The 24,118-nt window shown below is 43.2% G+C and overlaps 1 protein-coding gene and 1 long non-coding RNA gene across 4 annotated transcripts in view; one reads left to right on the top strand and one right to left on the bottom strand.

Annotated features, from left to right (window-relative positions):
- ppp2r3a (protein phosphatase 2, regulatory subunit B'', alpha) overlaps positions 1 to 24,118 on the bottom strand; it is a 73,496-nt gene that overhangs the window by 11,173 nt on the left and 38,205 nt on the right. For 2 of the 3 annotated variants that reach the window (XM_022676398.2, XM_049466865.1), the window contains 7 exons: positions 8,244 to 8,501; positions 7,615 to 7,718; positions 6,945 to 7,047; positions 4,731 to 4,805; positions 933 to 1,019; positions 250 to 406; positions 121 to 169 (listed from right to left, as the gene is read on the bottom strand). In XM_022676398.2, coding sequence (XP_022532119.2) covers positions 121 to 169; positions 250 to 406; positions 933 to 1,019; positions 4,731 to 4,805; positions 6,945 to 7,047; positions 7,615 to 7,718; positions 8,244 to 8,501 — 833 coding nt within the window. Of the gene's footprint in view, positions 1 to 120; positions 170 to 249; positions 407 to 932; positions 1,020 to 4,730; positions 4,806 to 6,944; positions 7,048 to 7,614; positions 7,719 to 8,243; positions 8,502 to 12,584; positions 13,292 to 24,118 lie in introns of those variants that run through there. The other variant, XM_022680882.2, reaches the window with a different exon arrangement.
- Positions 20,544 to 21,646, top strand: LOC125782555 (uncharacterized). The gene is made up of 3 exons (XR_007425262.1): positions 20,544 to 20,622; positions 20,963 to 21,149; positions 21,371 to 21,646. It is a non-coding gene; the product is annotated as an uncharacterized LOC125782555 (long non-coding RNA).

Here is a 24,118-nt window from a genome sequence, read left to right as displayed (position 1 = left end):
TGTGAACCGTCAAGATAGCCAAATCCGATCTTAGCAAAAATTCAGATTTGAGCAATGTGGTTTGTAATGTGAACACAGCCTTAAAAACCAAATGTTTGTCTGTTTTCAGTTCAGTCTTACCGGGTCACCGCTCCTGAGAAGAGCCTCTCAATGATCCTGCTGGACGATGCTGCAGGGAGAGAAAAACACCCGGTCAGAAACTCACAGGTAGGGTTAGGCTCTCAGGAACACACCTGTACCTGCACTCACCGTGGTCGTTGTACCTGGCCAGATCTTTGGGGTCAATGAAGAGGTCGTGGTCGGTGTCCAGCTCCCAGAACTTACAGTAGATCACATAGAAGTGCTCGTAGGAGAAGTAGTCTGTGATCTGGTTGATGTCATCCTCCTCCTCCAGCAAAGCCAGAGTCTGAAATACACAGATAGAGTGTTATTAATAAGCACTCAACATTAATTTAACTATACAGCTCTGGGAAAAATTAGAGAGCACCTCAGTTTTTGAATCAGTTTCTCTGATTTTGCTATTTATAGGTTTATGTTTGAGTAAAATGAACATTGTTGTTTTATTCTATAAACTACAGACAACATTTCTCCCAAATCCCAAATAAAAATATCATCATTTAGAGCATTTATTTACAGAAAATGAGAAATGGCTGAAATAACAAAAAAGATGCAGAGCTTTCAGACCTCAAATAGTGCAAAGAAAACAACAAGTTCATATTCATAAAGTTTTAAGAGTTCAGAAATTAATATTTGGTGGAATAATCCTGGTTTTTAATCACAGTTTTTATTTCATGTATCTTGGCATCATGTTCTCCTCCACCAGTCTTACACACTGCTTTTGGATAACTTTATGCTGCTTTACTCCTGGTGCAAAAATTCAAGCAGTTCAGTTTGGTTGGATGGCTTGTGATCATCCATCATGCCGTGTGTACCTGCAGAAAGTTGTTTCTCCTGAGCTCAGTCATCGTAATCCTGCCAGTCCAGGACCGGTTGACTGTGTAGAATATCCGCTGGATCACCTGCAGAACAGGAACCAGAACACTAATTTAATCATTTTTAACACTAATGTAAATTAACTGTCATTTAAGTTTTTTTTACTGTTTCTAAAAAGAAAATAAACACTGTAATTGTAAATGTAAAAAGAATAAATATTAACCACAAAATAAAGATTCACAAGTAATATAATACAGGAAATTGACAAAGCCTGCACCTAACAGCTGGTTATGCATAGGGCTCAGCCAGGATCTACTACTCACTCAACTAACAACAATAGCCAAAACCACCACAATCTGATACTGGCTCGACAAGGATCCAGAAGCACAGCCTAACACTATGTTCATGGTCCATTGCCTCAACTGCCAAGTAACAGACCTACCGAAAAATAACCTATGAACACACAGAATCCCTCCTTAATCTAAGCTCACTTCCTTAACCTATGGCAACAACACACTTACCGCAGCACCCTACGTAAGCACAATCACACAGACTAAAACCTGGATTAAACCTCATGTTGAACTGGAGAATAAAGTCCAGATTAAACTCTAGAATAGGGGTGTCCAAACTTTTTTTGTTGGGGCCAGAAGGAGAAATATATTTGAAGTCACGGGCCACAGACTCTGTAATAAAACAAATAATGAAATATACCACTTTAAATAATACTTTTTTCTTGATTATTTCATTTACACACCATTTTACTTGACTTACTATCTTTATCTTTGACAGTGTTGTATGAACTAAGATTTTTCAAATTGATGTTTAATTTCATGATGTCTCTTAATATTAAACTCCTTAATTACAGCAACTTTTAGACTCTTTGGCCCGTTTTTCTGTGCTAAAAATGCGCACCCTCTCTGCTTTTAGACTCTTTGGCCCGTTTTTCTGCGCTAGAAATGCGCACTCTCTCCACTTTTAGACTCTTTGGCTTGTTTTTCTGCGCTAGAAATGCGCACTCTCTCCACTTTTAGACTCTTTGGCCTGTTTGTCTGCGCTAGAAATGCGCACTCTCTCCACTTTTAGACTCTTTGGCTTGTTTTTCTGCGCTAGAAATGCGCACTCTCTCCACTTTTAGACTCTTTGGCCTGTTTGTCTGCGCTAGAAATGCGCACTCTCTCCACTTTTAGACTCTTTGGCCCGTTTTTCTGCGCTAGAAATGCGCACTCTCTCCGCTTTTAGACTCTTTGGCCCGTTTTTCTGCGCTAGAAATGCACACCCTCTCCACTTTTAGACTCTTTGGCTTGTTTTTCTGCGCTAGAAATGCGCACCCTCTCTGCTTTTAGACTCTTTGGCCCGTTTTTCTGCGCTAGAAATGCGCAGTCTCTCCACTTTTAGACTCTTTGGCCCGTTTTTCTGCGCTAGAAATGCGCACTCTCTCCACTTTTAGACTCTTTGGCCTGTTTTTCTGCGCTAGAAATACACACTCTCTCCGCTTTTAGACTCTTTGGCCCGTTTTTCTGCGCTAGAAATGCGCACTCTCTCCACTTTTAGACTCTTTGGCCCGTTTTTCTGCGCTAGAAATGCGCACCCTCTCCGCTTTTAGACTCTTTGGCCCGTTTTTCTGCGCTAGAAATGCGCACTCTCTCCACTTTTAGACTCTTTGGCCCGTTTTTCTGCGCTAGAAATGCGCACTCTCTCCACTTTTAGACTCTTTGGCCCGTTTTTCTGCGCTAGAAATACGCACTCTCTCCACTTTTAGACTCTTTGGCCCGTTTGTCTGCGCTAGAAATGCGCACTCTCTCCACTTTTAGACTCTTTGGCCCGTTTTTCTGCGCTAGAAATGCGCACTCTCTCCACTTTTAGACTCTTTGGCCTGTTTTTCTGCGCTAGAAATACGCACTCTCTCCGCTTTTAGACTCTTTGGCCCGTTTTTCTGCGCTAGAAATGCGCACTCTCTCCACTTTTAGACTCTTTGGCCTGTTTTTCTGCGCTAGAAATACGCACTCTCTCCGCTTTTAGACTCTTTGGCCCGTTTTTCTGCGCTATAAATACGCACTCTCTCCACTTTTAGACTCTTTGGCCCGTTTTTTTGCGCTAGAAATGCGCACTCTCTCCGCTTTTAGACTCTTTGGTCCGTTTTTCTGCGCTAGAAATGCGCACCTTCTCCACTTTTAGACTCTTTGGCCCGTTTTTCTGCGCTATAAATGTGCACTCTCTCCACTTTTAGACTCTTTGGCCTGTTTTTCTGCGCTAGAAATACGCACTCTCTCCGCTTTTAGACTCTTTGGCCCGTTTTTCTGCGCTAGAAATGCGCACTCTCTCCACTTTTAGACTCTTTGGCCTGTTTTTCTGCGCTAGAAATGCGCACCCTCTCCACTTTTAGACTCTTTGGCCCGTTTTTGAAACCTAGCGTTCAAACTTTGAATCTCACATTATAAAAACCTGCTTAACAGCGGGCCAACTTTCATTCTATTTCTAAAATACCTCGCGGGCCGCTCCAAAAAAGGAAACGGGCCGCAAATGGCCCGCAGGCCGTAGTTTGGACACCCCTGGTCTAGATCAATGACCAAATAAAATTACATTTTAGATTAACCTCCAACTTAAATTCCAGGAGAACTAAAATAGAATTAAAATCTTGATTTAAACTCCAGGTCAAACACAGTGTCAAAAAATATAATATCTGATAAAATCTGATTAATCACAACAACATGCTCAACACGTGTGTGTGTGTGTGTGTGTGTGTGTGTTCTGGTTTCAGGACGAAAAGACGTTTCCAGGTAGTTGGGACTCGGGGGAGTGGCGGGACAGGAAGAGGCTAAATATGGGGGTGGAGGGGTGAGGGGTGTTGGGGCGCCTGCTGTTTTAGTCTTTCCATGAGGTCAGGATTCACTAACGCCACACACACACACACACACACCACACACTCCAGCTGTCCACAGACAGACAGACATGGAATGGTTCCTGGTGTGAATAATCATTCCTCTCCTGACTCCGCCCACTACTGTCCTGGATTAAAGTTTAACAGAATTCATTTCCACAGTTCACATCAATCCCATTCAAAACATCTCAACACATCTCCATCAACACAGTCATCAACTCTGCCTTTCTCTCAGATTATAAATAAACTCAGATTAATTAAACTCAGATTATAATAAATTTCACATAAATTAACCTCAGATTATAGATAACCCCAAATTAACTAAACTCAGATTATCATAACATTCTGATTAACTAAACATAGATTATAATTCACCTCATATTATAATTTACCTCAGATTATAATTAACCTCAGATTTTAATTAACCTCAGATTATAATTACCTCAGATTAACTAAACCCAGATTATAATAAACATAAAATAAATTAACCTTAAATTGATTTAACCCCAGATTAATTAACCTCATAGTATAATTAAACTCTGATGAACTAAACATAGATTATAATTAACCTCCAATTATAATTAACATAAAATTAACAAATTTGAATGAACTAATTGAATGAACCCATGATTATAATTAACCTCATATTATTATTACTAACCACAGGTTATTTACTTCTAGATTAGCCAATTTTAGATTATAATTAACCTCAGATAAATTAACCTCAGATTAATTGACCTCCGATTAACTAAATTTAGATTTTAATTAACCTCATATGAATGAACCAGGTTAGGCAGGTAATACATTTCCCCACATCCTCACACAAGAACCAGATAACCCAGTCTTATGGTAAACAGGTCTGACTGTAGAATGGTTCCGGCTCTATAGCGCCCCCTACAGCCTTACTGAAGATACGTACTGTGGTGATATAGCGGGAATGGAATTCTGGAGCATCCTTTAGGAACGTCAGCCCCGGGTGAGTGTCCACGATGTCCTAAAACAAACAACACAATCAGATAAACATCCTGACACTCTCCAATAAACACTCTACCAATCACTACCCAGTAAACACTCTACCAATCACTACCCAGTAAACACTCTACCAATCACTCCCCAGTAAACACTCTACCAATCACTACCCAGTAAACACTCTACCAATCACTCTCCAATAAACACTCTACCAATCACTACCCAGTAAACACTCTACCAATCACTACCCAGTAAACACTCTACCAATCACTACCCAGTAAACACTCTACCAATCACTACCCAGTAAACACTCTACCAATCACTCTCCAGTAAACACTCTACCAATCACTACCCAGTAAACACTCTACCAATCACTACCCAGTAAACACTCTACCAATCACTACCCAGTAAACACTCTACCAATCACTACCCAGTAAACACTCTACCAATCACTCTCCAATAAACACTCTACCAATCACTACCCAGTAAACACTCTACCAATCACTCCCCAGTAAACACTCTACCAATCACTCTCCAATAAACAATCTACCAATCACTACCCAGTAAACACTCTACCAATCACTCCCCAGTAAACACTCTACCAATCACTCTCCAATAAACACTCTACCAATCACTACCCAGTAAACACTCTACCAATCACTCCCCAGTAAACACTCTACCAATCACTCTCCAATAAACAATCTACCAATCACTACCCAGTAAACACTCTACCAATCACTCCCCAGTAAACACTCTACCAATCACTCTCCAATAAACACTCTACCAATCACTACCCAGTAAACACTCTACCAATCACTCCCCAGTAAACACTCTACCAATCACTCCCCAGTAAACACTCTACCAATCACTCTCCAATAAACACTCTACCAATCACTACCCAGTAAACACTCTACCAATCACTCCCCAGTAAACACTCTACCAATCACTCTCCAATAAACAATCTACCAATCACTACCCAGTAAACACTCTATCAATCACTCTCCAGTAAATACTCTACTAATCACTCTCTAGTAAATACTTTACCAATCATTCTCCTGTAAATATTCTACCATTCACTTTCTAGTAAATACTCTACCAATCACTCCCCACTAAATACTCTACCAATCAATCTTATATAAAACACTCTACTAACTCTCTACTAAATACTCTACCATTCACTCTCCACTACCAATTATTCTCCATAAAAAAAATATTAACCTTCTAATAAACAGAAAAAATATATACCAATCACACTCCAGGAAAGAATGTAGCAATTACTCTCTAGTAAATACTCTACCAATCACTTTCCAGTAAATACTCGACCAATTACTCTCTAGTAAATACTTTACCATTCACTTTCCAGTAAATACTCTACCAATCACTTTCCAGTAAATACTTTACCAATTACTCTCTAGTAAATACTTTACCAATCACTTTGCAGTGAAAACTATCCCAATCACTTTGCAATAAATACTCTACTAATCACTCTCCAGTAAACACTCCACCCATCATTCTCTACTAAACACTCCACTATTTATTCTCCAGGAAAAAAAAACTCTACCAATCACTCTCCACTAAACATTCTACCACTTACTCTCTAGTAAACACACTACCATTTACTTTCCAGTAAATACTCTACCATTCACTCTTCACTAAACACTACCAATTACTCTTTGTTAAAAAATCTACCATTCACAATAAACAATCTACAGTTTACTTTCTAGTCAACTGTAAACACTTTATCGTTTACTCATCATTTAACATATACTCTAATGAACTCTACCTTGCCACAATTCAGTAAACACTCTACTGTTCACTCTCCAGCTCACATTCTAGTCAACAATCTACCGTTTACTCTCTGCTAAACACTTTGCCCTTTATTCTCCAGTGAACACTCTACCATCCACTTTCTATTTAACACTTTAACAGCTTCAGAGAGATCAGCATTTGGTGTAAAAATAAATTAAAAGGAAATGAAATTAATCAGAAACTCGTGGAGGCAGAGCTTTACCCCTTTAGGACTGTTTTATACGTTTTATTCACTTACGACCTATATTATTAAAACCAAGCATTACACAGCATGCCAACAGAATGAACACAAACACACACACATGTGCATATACACACACACACACACACACACAAACACACACTCAGGGCTTACCTGTAAGAGGGGGATAAAATCTTCCTGCTCTAGATAATTACAGCCCGGCTTGGCCAGCAAGTAAACAAACTTGGATGCATCATCATAGCAGCTGTGTAACAACCTGAGGAGAGAGCAGATACCAACGTTCACTCTCCACAACACACTCACTCTCTTTCTGACATTCACTCTTCACCACACATTCACTCTCAGCCAAATGTTCACTTTCCACCCAACGCTCACTCTCCACCCAAAATTCACTCTCCACCCCACATTTACTCTCCAGCTAATACTCACTCGGCGCCAGACGTTCACTCTCCACCCAACATTCACTCTCCACCCGATGTTTACTCTCCACCCTACAATCTCACCTCACAATAGCTCTCTACCTCCATCCTACCATCCAACCCCACACTCAATCTCCACCTTACAATAACCCAACCTCACAATCAATCCCCACCTGACGTTTACTAAACACCCCACAATCATACTACACCTGATGTTCACTCTCCCCCCATGTTAATTCTCTGTCTGATGTTCACTCTCTACTCCATATTCACTTTCTGCCAGTAGAATATGATCTATTCTTTTGAGGTGATGTCGAGGCTGCTTTGGGCTGCACTGTGAATTTTACCTCACTGTGGTGTGTTAGTTAAAGTGAATGGTGAGAGTAAGGGAAAGAGGCACTCACTTCCTCCAGGTGGCGATGAAGGTGTGGACAGAGACGAAGCCCGTCCTCTCTCCTCCTGCGCAGTTAAACATGGGGGCCTTCCAGTACAGCGGACACCCGCATGCCTGAATAAAACAACAGAGTGTGTCATTTTCATAATTCAATCCCAGTAAGTCTGCAATATTACCAATGTGTCCAACTACAGCACCACCATATACTCCAGTACAGCCGAAATCTGAGGTATAGCTCATAGTTGCATAGTAATGAAGTGTATTCATGTACGAGTGGAGTACTACATTGTACTAGTGGAGTGACATGGTACACTCAGGGAGTAACAGTGCAAAAGTGGAGTGGCCTGATCTACCAGTGAAGCAGCACATTCTACTAGTAAATAAATGTAGTGCATTAGTGGAGCAATATGGTGTATTAGTGTACCAGTATTCTCAAACTCACCATACTCTTTACGCTCCTCACACTTCATTCTCCCCACAAAGCTCGCACTCTTAACACTGCTAACAATCCTCCCACTGATCACATCCCATACACTCCACACACTCCTAACTTTGCTAGTGTGGCATTTCTCTGAGCACTGGGACATCAGAGACATCAGGATCATCAGCAGGAGATCCATAGAGATGGTGAGCGCTCACCTTCGCAATCTTCCCCATCTCGTAAATGTCAGCCTTCTCCTCCTCGAACTCGCTGAAGGCCGTCTCGATTTTGGCAATGATCTCGTCGTAGTTGGCAGCGCAGGTGGGAAGGCCTGTGGGGAAGTAGAAGCGTGGAATGTTTATGGAGGGGGGAGGGGGAGTGACCACTTTGGCTGGAGGTGGGGTGGGGGACCGGGGAGCCGGAGTGGACTGAGCTGGAGCTGGAGGAGGACTTCCGGGTTTCTTCTCTGGCTGAATCTGGACAGAGAGAGAGAGAGAGAGAGAGAATGAGACAAAAAATACACTTCCTCCTCCACTCCTCAAAAACTCAACACAATATGAGAAACACCCACCTCACCATATCTCACTGTACCCCACTATACCTCACTCTACCTTACCCTTCCTCACCACACCACACTGTACCTCACCACGCCATGCCAATATTGTTGGCGTTATAGTCATGCCAATAAAGATTCTACAAATCCTAACTCTTGAAAGAGAGACAGAGAGAAAGAGGGAGTGAGAGAGATACCGAGAGAGATCAGAGAGACAGTAAGAGAGACAGAGATGCAAAGATACAGGGAGAGATAAAAAGAGAGAGATACAAAGGGACAGGGAGAGATACAGAGATAGAGAGACAGCGAAAGATACAGAGAGATACAGTGAAAGATAGAGAGAGAGACAGAAAGAGATAAAGATAGGCCGAGAGAGATAAAGAGAGACAGAAATAAAAGGAGAGACACAGAGAGATAGAGAGAGACAGAGAGAGATAAAGAGATAGAGACAGAGAGAGAGATAAAGATAGGCCGAGAGAGATAAAGAGAGACAGAAATAAAAGGAGAGACAGAGAGAGATAGAGAGAGACAGAGAGAGATAAAGAGATAGAGAGAGACAGAGAGAGATAAAGAGAGGCAGAGCGAGATAAAGAGAGACAGGGAGAGACAAAGAAATAGAGAGAGAGAGAGATAAAGAGATGAAGAGAGACAGAGAGCGATAAAGAGAGACAGGGAGAGATAAAAAGATAGAGAGAGACGGAGAGAGAGATAAAGAGAGATATAGAGAAAGTGGGAGCAAGATTTAATATAACTGGAAAATGTCCCAATAGGAAAAACCTCCAAATTTATGATTTCTTTTCCGAAGAACATCCATTCAAGATTTTTAGACTTTGAGATACTTAGAGTTGAGAGTCCTGACGCACACAACAAAGACTTTTCCACACAAACAGAAATGCAAAACATCTTTACAACTAATCTTCAACATCTGTAACAGAACTTTGTAGAACTGTGCAAAACCGTAGAACTAGGAAAAAAGGTTGAACTCTGCAGAACTCTGTGGAACTAGTTGTAACTTTGTGGAACTACATGGAACTCTGTGAAGCGTTGCAGAACTTTAAGGAACTTTGGACAACTTGGAGGAACACAGAGGAACTTTGTGGTATTCTGTGAGTCTCTGTGGAACTCTGCATAACTTTGAGAAACACAGAAGCAAAAAGGTGGAACTATTCAGAACTCTGTGGAACTAGGTGGGTCTTTGTGGAACTCTGTAAAATTAGATGGAACTACATGGAACTCAGTGAAATGCTGCAGAACCTCAAGGAACTCTGCAGAACTTTGAGGAACATGGAGGAAGTATGCGGTTCTCTGTGGAACTCTGAATAACTTTGCAATCTAGGTGGAACTCTGTGGAACACTGGCGTCTACAAACTTACGTACACAAAGAGAATTAGGTTTCTTTCCATTGATTTCTTTACAATTTGCCCAGTTTGGCAACTTATCCTCTTTAAATACTGTGGTTTTAGCATTCCTCCTAAAATAAAGGCAAGAATTGCAGACTAACACAGCATAACATCACCCACTTCAGGAGTCCGGCGCTGTCTTCAGGACAGCAGATATGGAGAAATAATGGTAGTGAATTTGTTTTATTGGGACAGTGAACAACTATGGGTTTAGAACATTGCAATTACTTTTCCATGCTTGATGCGTCTGAATCATCTCCACCAACTCTGTTGTTCACTTAATCATCTGGAAGCAGTGACTCAACAAAATGTAACATAAACAGAGTCCAATCAAGAAGCTCACATATCGATAATGATGCAAATGAAAGACTCATTTGCACAAATGACTATCCGCAGTTTCAATACCATGAACTTCCAGGTGTGGGAATCTGCTGTTGAGTTTTCACTAATTCATAGTTGTCCAGTAAATCAATAAATCTATGGGTCATAAATTCAGATTTAAGCCTAATATATGATCTAAAATATGGTTTAATATCAATATTGCTGTGCTGGCGTTACTGACCAAGCCTTTTCTAACAAATCCAGGTTACACATTAGATTTAATGGACCACTGTTCTCCAGCTCCAGGTCACCGGCAGTGTTGAGCAGGGGGTGGTGCAGTGTGCTGTTTTTGTCTCAAAGCATGGCATGCATACAGTCTAATTTACACTCCGGACACTCCGAGTCTTTCACAGCTGATGTCTGCTCTCGCCATGCCTTCTCTCAAAGGACCCTTGCAACACCCTGCTGAAGGTTAAATGTCTGCTAAGTTGAATGCCCGAGGCAGGTGTGTTGCACTGATCACACTCTGTACAATGTGTTTGTTTCCAGCCTGGAGAAAAATTCAGAACCTTGCTTCTTGGAAATAACATGAACATGCATTGTAAGATGAGCAAAATTGGCCAAATCTTCTTTGCCATTGCCAAACAGCTTAATTATTTTTGCTGATGCTATTGACACTTGTTTTGAGCTTCTGGTAACCCTAAGCCAGGGGTCGGCAATTAAAAAAAATCTGTTTAGGGAAATAGATGAAGTGTAATGGGATGGAGCGCTACAGACTAGTAGCTCTCCAGCCCAGAGGGTTGTTGAACCCAATTGCAGAACAGTTGATCTTAAAGCAGGTAAACCCAAGAAGAAAAGGAAAAAAAAATAAATTAATATATAAACACACCGCTGCTCACGCGGGATCAAACCCGTGTTGTCAGGGTCATGGTCCAATACACTACCGCTGCCCTGGCTAGTGAACTGGGACACAGCCGGGAAAAAGCGGCCTTATAAGGAGATAGGGAGCTCGAGAACGGGAGGAAAAACTAGAACGGGTGGAAACTAAAGTCACACCGAGCGCAACAGAGAGAGACAGGGGAGGAATGTAAACAAAAGCTCACCAAACAAGCATTTTATTTATTTTTTTTATTTATCGTTTAATATAGCTCAAACAACCTCACGGGCCAAATGTTTCATGCTGTTTCTTGCCGACCCCTGCCCTAGGTCTTGACAATCAAGTGCCTGGTTGGTACCTGATTGGCAGCACTTGTTATCACAAGCCAAATGGGCTGCAGTGGTCAGTAGGTATTCTTAAAGAGCTTTAAGAATCGGCATCATGCCACATTTGACTGAGCTGAACAGAGCCTGTATGATAGGGCAGCTTCAAGCTGGTGTTCTGCAAAACCAATCCAATCTGGATACTGGAATCAATCTTCAAATGGAAGGCCAAGTTTCATATAATGGCGGATGTCAGAGACAGGCCAAGAAGTGAGCTTTCCAAGAAGAGAAAAACCCTAAGAAGACTGTTGAACACCAAACAAGTCAATGGCAGATCAAGCTGTTTGGCAATGGCAGAGGAGATTTGGCAAATTTTTCATTGGCACAACCCACATACTCAGCTCTGCTGTTCATCCCACAAATGCATGTTTCTTACAACTTTCCAACAGTATAAAATTTATTGCCAAGAAGCATTATTACAATATATCAACAAAGAAATACCACATCTACAAGACACACATTTCTTTTTTACTTACTTTCTTTTTTGTGCTTTAGAAATTGTAAGAAAAGTTCTGACTGTATTTGGATCAGCCGCACTGGGTTAACTAAAACATTGACTACAAAAATCACCAACATGGATGTTTTAAACGTAGATGATTTTCTTTTAAAACGCTTTTCATTAGAGAGCATTCTAATAGATTACAATTCACTATGGGAAATGCAAGGGTGAGATCTCTGGGTTGTCTGCTGGGTTGTCGTGGACCAACTTGTCTAAAGGTTAGTCACTTCTAGAAGCTAAAAGTGGTAAAAGTTCAGGCTGAAGACACAGACCAGGCCGGTGTACTGTATGTATTGAACACAACAGCTGTTGCTGGGGGCTTGCCCACCCCTCCTTTCTGCCCAAAGCTCCTGTACGCAACATTCTCTCGGACACTGTATTCCTGAAGCCCTTTGCCACCCCAACCCCCAGCAGCACTATTAATAGACTTGTTGGTATCTGCCTGAGAATAGTTTGTCTTCCCTGGCATGTGCGAGTTAGCCGCAGCAGTCTTTTGCAGAACTTTTTCAGGCCCCTGCCTACTAACCTGCGCTTGCTGGAAAGACTTCAGCCTCTTCTTGAACCGTGACGGAAGGACAAAGTCGCAGCCCCGAGCCAAAAAAGCCAGCTCTCCACGCAGGTCAGGGTCCTCCCTGAGTGAGGCCTCCTTTATCATCATGGTTGCGGTGTCCAGAGAGATAAACCAAACACCAAGAGTCAAATTGGTGAGATTACTCCAGATGTCCTTGGTGACTTCCGCTTAGATTTTCGCAGGTCACCCTCTACTTTTTCCTCAATTTTTTCCTTCAGTCTTGTCCTTCAGTCTCCTCTCCACACAGCACACACACACAATCACACACACACACTCACACCACCTTTTAAAACTCTCACTCGCAAGGTGCTGCCCAGGGCTTCCCACCGGTTGACGGGTCTTGGAGTTTAGAGGGCTTCCCGGAAATGCAGCTGCTACCAGGGCATCTGGAGCTCAAGAGCATTGCAGCACCAGTGCCAGGCCTTCAGGCTCCTGCCTTCCCTTCGCAAAACATAAAATCGCAGTTCGCAACTCAACTAGTCCATAGCCAGTCGCTCCCAGCTCCGCGAAACATGACCCTCGCGGGGGTTTGCCTTCCAGACAAGTCCCGATCTCTGCCTGCCGTGTCCTGACAAGCAAAGGGCTGAGCACAGGGGTGGGCTTGGTTGGGGATTGAGGGGGTCAGCTGTGTCAGATGTCCGTTTGTGCCTCCGTGCGTGGATCAGCAAAGATGCATTATGGGAAAGCAACCCCCACCCCTCTCTGGCCATAGGAGCTAAAGTTAGTCGGCAAGTGCAAGCTGCTGTCGATCATGACTTTGTTTACGCACAGCGTGCAGAGAGAGACCAGCGATAGCTTAGATACTGGGATCCGGCTTCAGCAAGTTCATAGGGTACACTTTAGGACTGGACAGGGAAGAAGCCTGCAAGACTTTTCTCTCTCTTCCCTTGGATTGGAATGCATCATTTCCAAGACGGCACCAACCTTTCTGGAAGTTGCAGTCCTCAGTGGACTTCACTGTAACTTAAACCTTTCAAGTTTTGTGAAGAACCCTCAACCAATTAATCAGCAAAATAATAATAAAGGAAATAAACCTTCATAATAAAGGTAATAAAACATATCAGTACTACAAGAGGGACTGGGAAACAATAACCCTGAAAAAGAGAAACCACTCCAAGAACAGAATCACTCAGAAGCTGTAGGGTTCAAATGTTGCCTTAGGTAGTCTGGTAGTCTTAGGAATAAGGGGTAGAATGTGTCCTGGCTCTTAAGCTGTTCTCCAATGGTGCCACCAGCATCTAATTTTGATATACTGCAATATCAAAATGACACTCTGCCATGCTGACCAGTCAGACCAACCAATAAAGTGTGACTTTCTAAGACAGAGGAAAGGACTTATGCCTTCTCAGTAATTTGGGATAACGGAAGTCATGGCTGTTTGCCACGTACTGATCAAGAGACTTTCTTTTCCTATGCACTTAAAACATTGCATCTACAGTGACCTCTTGTGTCCACTAATGTGAATTTACAAGACAAAACCTGAACAGCTCATGTTCTCAATTATTATCGCTTAGAGATGAATCAAAGCCGTGCTTTAATAAAGCCGTCAGAGAAGACCAAGACCTGCTGGGCTTTTCATGCCACCACAAAGTAATAATACAAACAGAGGAACTTTAATGTTTTTGCATAACTGAGCCCCCCCACCTCCAGCCTGTAGCTCTTCTCCCCTTTCCTTTCAGTCTTATAAATAACTCTGTGTACAGGAGGCCTCCTGACATTTCAGCTGCACATAGCTATCCCACAATTCCCTGCCCTGTCTCCGGCAGCTGTTAGATGAATATCAAACACATCAAGATTTCAGGATGGGCAGGGCCGAGGGCATCTTCGACTGCTGCTAATGCCATTAGCCGGACCAGTTCTGATTACCGTCCATAGGAGAACCGACAGATCCAACCATAAGCTCGTGTAATGAACATTCACGACTGGTTGATTGATTGATTGATTGATTGACTGATTGATTGAATGATTGATCAATCGATCCAAATCCAGACGTATAGAAATTCTACAGAGTTACAGTATCTACAGTCTGAACATTCTGGCAATTCAGGCGGAATCCTGTTCTGCAAAGCAGAGTAGTCACAAATGGTACAAATCTTAAGAGATATACCTAATTAAGGTCTTTTACTCCAAGTAGGCATCCTGAGATTATTTTAAATGGACCTTAAATAAGACTGCCAACTCTACATTCCAATTTTAGCCTCAGAAAGCTGTATTAACTTTTAAACTGGTATACCATCTGTTGCTTAATCTGTTGATTAAGATATTAATAGATAAGAATTTCCCAGCTGCCCCCAGATCTTTATTACATTCTGAAATGGCAAGATGTGCAATTTCTCTCATTTCACGGGTCTCTAGGAAATTTTCAAAAAAGAAAGACTATGACCTGCTCAGCAAGTCTGTGAACTTTCAGGCGACTCTCTAAGGGAATTTCTTGATTTCGTCAGGAAGAGACAACAGTAGATCAGGTCAACAATCAAATTAATATCAACACTTTATCCAAATATAAAACTTCAACTGACTTGAACCCACTGTGAAATGGTGGGAAAAAGCTTAGTACAGCCCAGTACTGTACACTAAATATAAAATACTTATATAAACTCTTATACAATACAAACAAATCTGTGCCTTTCCAATTCCTAGCTTAGAAACTACGGTGACCGATGGAGAAGGGAGCACCCAACAGTGGCAGTGCACTGGACCCAAGTATCAAACCCAGAACCCCGTAATCAATAATCCAGTGCTCTCATCAACGCTGCCATACTGAACTGGAACTGCTCTCCATGCTTGCCTGTAGAAATCGAGCCTGCCAGCAACCCGGTCAAAGTCAGCATGGCACGTGAGTTATTACAGGAAGATCAAGCACGCTTTGTATGAGGAAGACCACAATCCGGAGGCTGGAGTATGTTTAGGTAATCGGATCTCCTCAGCAGAGAGCCAAGCAGCCGCCAAGCCAGCCAGCGTTCAGTGCCCCTCACTGAGGAACAATATCACCACCATGAAGTCACCTTGCCTGTATGGATTCTTCAAAACCGCAGAGATTATCAAAACACCCCCTCCAAATCCTCACCGGACCATCACTCTTACTTCTCAAATGATACACCCATTTACTCAACAAGAAACCAGCCCAGAATATTTCAGGTCACGGAGTCATCACCAAGATCTGAACTCACTTCATAACCAGATGAAGATCTGAACCATTCAATCACTTAGATTTGAACTCGGTTCTCTACTGGATCTGACCCCATTCCATCAGCTCTGAAACCATTCCATGATCTGAATCCATTTCATCACCAATATCTACACTTACCCAATCTCTAAGATCTAAACCGATTTCATCACCAAGATCTGAACCCACTTCAAGATCGACCCATTCTATGACTTAGATTTGAACCCATTCCATCAACGGGATTTGACCCCATTCCATCACCAAGACCTGAACCCACGTTAAGATTGGAACCTATTCCATCTATGGGATTTGACCACATTCCATCACCAAGATCTAAACCCATTCCATCAGAAAGATCTACACCAACACCAAGATCTAAACCAGTTTAAGACCAAGATCAGAGATCATTACATAAGTAAGATCTGAAGCAACTCTGAGCTCTAAACCCATTCCCTCACTGAGAACTTTGAGATCAGGACTCATTACATAGCTAATCTTCTACATTAGCCTCATAGCTTCAGTGCTAAAAGTTCTATTACTTGTTAGCTACACTAGCCTCGTAGCTTCAGTGCTAAATCAGTATTGTATATACTTCTGTTGCTTATTAGTAACATTAGCCTTGTAGCTCCAGCTCTAAATCAGTATGGTACAAACCTTCATTGCTTGCTAGTTTAACATTAGCCTTGTAGCTTCAATGCTATCACTTCCATTACTTGTTAGCTACATTAGCCTCATATCTCCAGAGGTAATCGTTGAGGTATAAGCCTCATTACCTGTTAGCAACATTAGCCTCGTACCTCGAGCGTCAAACTTTCTAACTATAAAAACTCATAAACTAGCACTGTGGAGTGTTATGGAACAGTCAGCAGGTGCAGAGGAAGGTGTGGAGAGGTAGATGGGCAGATGGGCAGACGGACAGATTGGCAGGTGGGCAGATGGGGCTTGTCGCCGGTAGGTGTGAGGGCATTCGCTGAGAGCAGCAATGTCGTCAGCAGCGGGAAACCCAATGAGGAGAAGACAGTTAATACATGTTCTGGGACGTGCCGTAACAGCGGCGTCTCTGGAGCTGCAGCCACCGCAGAGTGTGCTCTAGCACGGACTCAGACGCCTACACACACACACACACACACACACCTGTTTCCGTCTCATCTCGCAGTCTGCTGAGCCAAAGCCCCTCAGCCAGCTCAGACATACTTATCCAAAAATGCAAACGTGGCTCAAGTTCCAGAGAACAGCCAGCAGGATCCATCTACTCAAATACTGATCATTCATCCCATAATTTACAATTGTTTCATTACATTATCAATCAAAGGTGCATCACAGCCTCTGTAAGAGTATCGTAGAAGTGGAAAGAAACAGAAATTGGAATTTTATCTGAATTTGAGTTTTCCTAAACACTGAAACTGAGTTAACCATGCAAAGATTCTGTTTAACAGGTTTATACTCTCCTGGGGTTCGATTCTGTTTCACAATTATTGATCAGATGATCCACTATAAATTACCCCAATCTCTACCATAACCCACCAACAACTGATATAACCTGCCTCAATGTCCACCATGAACCACCTCAACGTTCACTGTCAACCACCTTAACATGCACTTTGCTCCCCCTCAACACTCACCATGAACCAGCTCTCACCTCCTACTAGTATCCACCTCAACAACCACTATAAACTGACTTAATGTCCACCATGAACCACCTTAACATCCACCATTTATCACTTCACGATCCACCATGAGCCACCTAAGCATCCACCATGAGCCACCCCAAAATCCACCATAAATGACCTCTCAACACCCACTATGAGCCACCTCAACATCCACTTTGCTTCACCTCAATATCCACCATAAGCTACCTCAATGTCTTCCATCAACGTTTACTGTTAACCACTGTCAACAAACTTTGCTCCACCTCAACACCCACCATGAACCAGCCCTCAACTCCTCCTATTATCCACCTCAACAACCACTATAAACCGCCTCAATGTCCACCATTTATCACTTCACGATCCAACCTGAGCCACCTCAGCATCCGCTATGAGCCACCTCAGAATCCACCATGAGCCACCTCAACATCCACCATGAACAACCTCTCAACTCCCACTATGAGTCACCTTAACATCCACCACTGGTCACATCACAATCCAAAATAAGCCACCTCAGCATCCACCATGAACCACCTCTCAACTTTTATTTTCCACCTCAACATCCACTGTGAACCACCTCAACAACCACTATAAACCACATTAACTTCCACCATGAATCACCTCAACATCCACAATGTATCACTTCAAGATCCACCATAAGTCACATCAGCATCCACCATGAACCACCTCAACATCCACTTTTAACCACCTTAACATCCACTGTGAACCACCTCAACATCCACTTTGTTAAATTTCAACATCCACCATGAACTACCTTATCATCCACTTGCTCCACCTCAATATCCACCATTAACAACTTCAACATCCACCGTAAGCCACCTCACCATTCACCTCAAACCATCTCAACATCCACCCTGACCCATTACCTTAAAACTGCTTACAAATTATTATAGTCACTGTACCAGCGAATAATTATTATTATGCTAAAGTTATACAAATACTGAAACTTTCAATGTAATATAATAATTTGAATAAAATAAAAGCGAGCGAGTGTAACACAAGCATCTCTAACAGGAAGCGAGATTGTTGAAAGGTGTCTGAACGCAGCTGAATCCGTTCTGTTTGCAGGAATAACAATGTTTTCATTCCAGCCCCTTATAGAGCGGCTCACTAGCGGAGGTTCAGAATGCCATCAGCCCTGTCCCACCTCCCCATCCTGCCCTCCCAAACCCCACCACACACTTCTACCCCCAACAACCCCCCCCACCCCATACACACACCTCTGCTGCTATCGTTTAATAACAGCAGGTCAGAGAACTGGGTGCTCGTAAGATCAGAGGTCAACTCAGAGCTCCAGCAAACCTGAGAAACCCTGCAGAGCTCCCCAATCCCACGGCAGCTCCAGCCTTCAGACACCACCCTGATTTATACTCCGGCAAGTGCGACTCGGAGTGATATTAGAGCCTCCACACCACACACACACACACCAGTACACAAACACACACCACAGCAGTGAGGGAATGTGTGATTAAACAAACGCTGCCAATCAATCCCCCAGAGGTGTTCCTGTGTTCCATCATTCTTGTGAAATGAGTTTTTATGAAAAACACATTGAAAAAGCGTCGATAATAGAATAAAAAAGTAGGATGGGGTAGAGGGGGATATAGCTGTATATCTGTTTAAAAACAATGAATACACCCTGGATTGCTGCAATCCTCATCATGCAGTTTGGTCACAATTAGATACTTAAATCAGATCTGAGCCACTTTCATATGTGGTCCTAATTGGATACATATCCGATCCACGGACATGCGACATGAATGTGAACAGTCAAATCGGGATTTGCTATAGCTGTAAAAACAGCAAAAGCAAACCGCCTGGCCTTTTTTCTTCTCCACGACATTAGCATGAACTTCAGAGCAGCTGTTTCCTGTTTACTCTCCACTCCAGCAAAAGATGCTCCACATATGAGCTGCTAACTCATCCATTTCCCTTTATAAAGCTACGAGTCTCTCGTCTCTCTAATATGAGGGTTTTTGTTGTTAGTAAAGAAGAAGATTTAGTTTATACAGGTATCAATGTGCAGCATGTGAGGCAGTGTTTCAGGGACAGATTCTGTGTTCACATTACACACAGATACAGATACATCACTTACATTTACAGTGAATGTGAACCTTCAAGATAGCCAAATCTGGGCAAGATCTGGGCAAAAAAATCGGATTTGAGCAATGTGGCTTTTCACGTGAACGTATCCTGAAAGAACGAGAAAGGCCAACTGTGTTCTCTTGGGGCTTCGGCAGCCAATGGCAAGCTGCATGAGCGGGATTCGAACCTGAGCTCTCACAATCATAGTTTCTTATGCTTTTTATGTTGTATTCTTTTTTTATTTGCAGTTCTCCAGACACCAGGTGAGTTTAGAGCTGCTGCTCATGAATGGTTCTCCTGGTTAAGACCAACAGCACAGTGCCCTGAAAGATCTGGGCCCAAACAAAAAAAATATTTTCTTCTATTACTGATTAGCCCAACCTGAACGGACTGACTGTTGGGACCTTAGTGATCTTAGTCTACAGTGCTGCAGTAAGCTGAGGTTCATTAGGGGAGTTCATAAGAGCTTTAGGGTAGAATCCTACTTGCTGTGACTCAGAACATACTAGTCTATGTGCAACGCTTGTACCTGGAGGCTTCCACTAGAGGGCAGAATGTAGAAAGGGCTCGGGATTTACGCTCCAAACAGACGCAGGATAGCCCAAGCAGCGATGTTGCGTAAGCGAACGCGTAGTTAACAGCAAGTATATCTCTACCTTTAGGGTTATTACTCTGAGTGATGACCCTAGTGAGGGTGGAGTTAGTGAGTTTTTTTTTTTGTCTCATAGAGCAACGCAGTGGACACGAGGGCTCCAGAACAGCACTGTGGAAACCCATTTCAGTAACTTAAGAGGGAGAGGGAACTTGCAGTTCACCTCTCAGGTTCCTGACACCATGTGGCCCCTGCCAAAAATCTCAAGACTTCTAGACTCATTCACATTCATGTCAATATTTAACATGGCTGTTTCACAATCTTTACATACGTGTGGGGAGGGCCAGAGACCAAGAGGGGTTTAGATGAACCACAGAAGAGCAGAACCTTTGTGATTTGAGCAAAAGTGCTTGTGATGTTTCTGGGGTTGAAAATAAAAAAATCTGTGTGTGTGGTTCTGTTAGAGGTCTGGTTCTGTTAGAGGTGTAGTTCTGTCAGTGGTGTGGTTCTGTTAGAGGTGTGGTTCTGTTAGAGGTGTGGTTCTGTTAGAGGTGTGGTTCTGTTAGAGGTGTGGTTCTGTTAGAGGTGTGGTTCTATTAGAGGTGTGGTTCTGTTAGAGGTGTGGTTCTGTTAGAGGTGTGGTTCTGTTAAAGGTGTGGTTCTATTAGAGGTGTGGTTCTGTTAGAGGTGTAGTTCTGTTAGAGGTGTGGTTCTGTTAGAGGTGTGGTTCTGTTAGAGGTGTAGTTCTGTTAGAGGTGTAGTTCTGTTAGAGGTGTGGTTCTGTTAGAGGTGTAGTTCTGTTAGAGGTGTGGTTCTGTTAGAGGTGTAGTTCTGTTAGAGGTGTAGTTCTGTTAGAGGTGTGGTTCTGTTAGAGGTGTAGTTCTGATAGAGGTGTGGTTCTGTTAGAGGTGTAGTTCTGTTAGAGGTGTGGTTCTGATAGAGGTGTAGTTCTGTTAGAGGTGTGGTTCTGTTAGAGGTGTGGTTCTGTTAGAGGTGTAGTTCTGTTAGAGGTGTGGTTCTATTAGAGGTGTAGTTCTGTTAGAGGTCTGGTTCTGTTAGAGGTGTAGTTCTGTTAGAGGTCTGGTTCTGTTAGAGGTATGGTTCTGTTAGAGGTATGGTTCTGTTAGAGGTATGGTTCTGTTAGAGGTGTAGTTCTGTTAGAGGTGTGGTTCTGTTAGAGGTGTGGTTCTATTAGAGGTGTAGTTCTGTTAGAGGTGTGGTTCTGTTAGAGGTGTGGTTCTGTTAGAGGTGTAGTTCTATTAGAGGTGTAGTTCTGTTAGAGGTGTGGTTCTGTTAGAGGTCTGGTTCTGTTAGAGGTGTAGTTCTGATAGAGATGTGGTTCTGTTAGAGGTGTAGTTCTATTAGAGGTGTAGTTCTCTTTGAGGTGTGGTTCTTTTAGAGGTGTGGTTCTGTTAGAGGTGTGGTTCTGTTAGAGGTGCGGTTTCAACTGGGAATCATATCTCTCTCTCTCTCTCTCTCTCTCTCACACACTGTGTAAAGTGATTCCAACAGATTAAGCTTCTAATTTGCTGTTTATTTCTGATTCAGGTACCAGGCAGACTTCTCAAGCACACACACACACACACACACACACACACACACACTTCCAAACACAGCTCTCAGTTTGACAGCTTGAAAATAGAAATTCCAAATGCCATCACGATGGCAACAACCCATAACCCTTCACCTGGAATAACAGAAGCATTTCAGGATGCCTGTCGTCCGGAGAGTACTCACTGTCTCTACTGCCTCTAGTATCTCTACTGACCCTACTGCCTCAACTTCACTATCAGCCTCTACTGCCCCTTCTTTCTCTATTCCTTTATCTGCCTCTACTGTCCCCAACTACTACCAATTACTACTGCACCTACTGTCTCTACTAACTACTTTAGCTACTGGCTCATTTCCATATATACCTCAACTACCCCCACTGCCTTAATCTCTATATCTCACTCTACTGCCCCTACTATCCTGCCTGTATCTGCTTCAACTAGTTCCAATATTGCCCTTACTGTCCCTACTTCCTAATTTGCCTCTACGGCCCCACATCCCTATCTGCCCTTGCTGCCCGTACTTCCCAACTTGCCTCTATGTCCCCTTCATCCCCATCTGTCTCTGTTGCCCCTAACTCCCTATCTGCCTCTTATGCTTCTACTTCCCTAACTGCCTCTAATGCCCCTACTCTGTCTACTTCCTCACCTGCTTCTGTTGCCACACTTCCCTTACTGCTTCATCTCCCCCTACATCCCTATATATCTCTACTGCCTTAACTTCTCTATTTGCCTCTAACTCCCCTACTTCCCTATCTGCCTCTACTGCCCTAACCTCCCTATTTGCCTCTACTGCCCCATCTTCTGTTCTGCTTCAACTGCTTCTGCTGCTCCTTCTGCCTCTAATGCCCCTACTCTGCCTTCTTCCCTATCTGCCTCTAATGCCCCTACTCTGCCTACTTCCCTATCTGCCTCTAATTCCCCTACTCTGCCTACTTCCCTATCTGCCTCTAATTCCCCTACTCTGCCTACTTTCCTATCTGCCTCTAATGCCCCTACTCTGCCTTCTTCCCTATCTGCCTGTAATGCCCCTACTCTGCCTTCTTCCCTATCTGCCTGTAATGCCCCTACTCTGCCTTCTTCCCTATCTGCCTCTAATGCCCCTACTCTGCCTACTTCCCTATCTGCCTCTAATGCCCCTACTCTGCCTTCTTCCATATCTGCCTGTAATGCCCCTACTCTGCCTTCTTCCCTATCTGCCTGTAATGCCCCTACTCTGCCTACTTCCCTATCTGCCTCTAATGTCCCTACTCTGCCTTCTTCCATATCTGCCTGTAATGCCCCTACTCTGCCTACTTCCCTATCTGCCTCGAATGCCCCTAGTCAGCCTTCTTCCCTATCTGCCTCGAATGCCCCTACTCTGCCTTCTTCCCTATCTGCCTGTAATGCCCCTACTCTGCCTACTTCCCTATCTGCCTCTAATGCCCCTACTCTGCCTACTTCCCTATCTGCCTCGAATGCCCCTATTTCTTTATCTGTCTTCTTTAAATGTGTGTGTCTATGTGGCTTTGTGTGTGTGTGTGTTATACAAAGTTTATCTTTGTATAAACGTGGCAGAAATAGGCCACAGATTGTAAACCTGTTCTGGAGTAGCAGTAACATATCTCCACCAGCAGGTGGTGCTGCAGGACTGCAGTATTTCACTGAGAACCTCCAGAGAAGCTTGTCATCCACTTTTCCCTCCATCCTTTCCATCGCAGCCAGGATTTTCCTGATTAGTTGCTTCACCTCTGTCTTCTACACATGCCAGGATCTGCGCATGAAGCTTAAAGCTCTTTAAGCTTAAAGATCTGGCTCAACTACAGGTCCTACACCAAATCTACACCAAAGCTTCAGCTCTGAAACACAGTTCTGACCCCTCACACTGTACACCTGCCATACACACTCACCCACTATACACACCTGAACACTGTGCTCCATACACACCTGCCCATAACCACCAATCTGCACCACTTATATACACCTGCTCACCCTACACACCTGCCCACTCTCACAGACACCTGCCTTCCATAAACACCTTTTCACCTTTAAATACCTTTCCACACTACACACACCTGCCCACCATACACACCTGCACAACAGACACCTGCCCACCTTACAAACCTGACTTCCCTGTACACATCTGCCCACCATCCACACCTGTTCACCTTTCAAATACCTGTTCAGCCTACACACCAGCCCACCCACACACACCTGCCCACTCAACACACCTACACAACAGACACCTGCTCACCTCACACACCTGTTTACCTTCAAATACCTGTCTACCATAAACACTTGCCCACCCTCTCACATACCTGCCTCCCCCCTCACACACCTGTTCACCTTTAAATACCTGTCAACCATAAACACCTGTCCACCAAACACACCTGCCGACCTAACACACCTGCCCACCCACACACACCTGTTCACCTTTAAACACCTGTCTA

The sequence above is a fragment of the Astyanax mexicanus genome, chromosome 18 (genome assembly GCF_023375975.1).
Source record: "Astyanax mexicanus isolate ESR-SI-001 chromosome 18, AstMex3_surface, whole genome shotgun sequence".
Taxonomy (NCBI): Eukaryota; Metazoa; Chordata; class Actinopteri; order Characiformes; family Acestrorhamphidae; genus Astyanax; species Astyanax mexicanus.
This window is presented reverse-complemented; position numbering and strand designations above follow the sequence as displayed.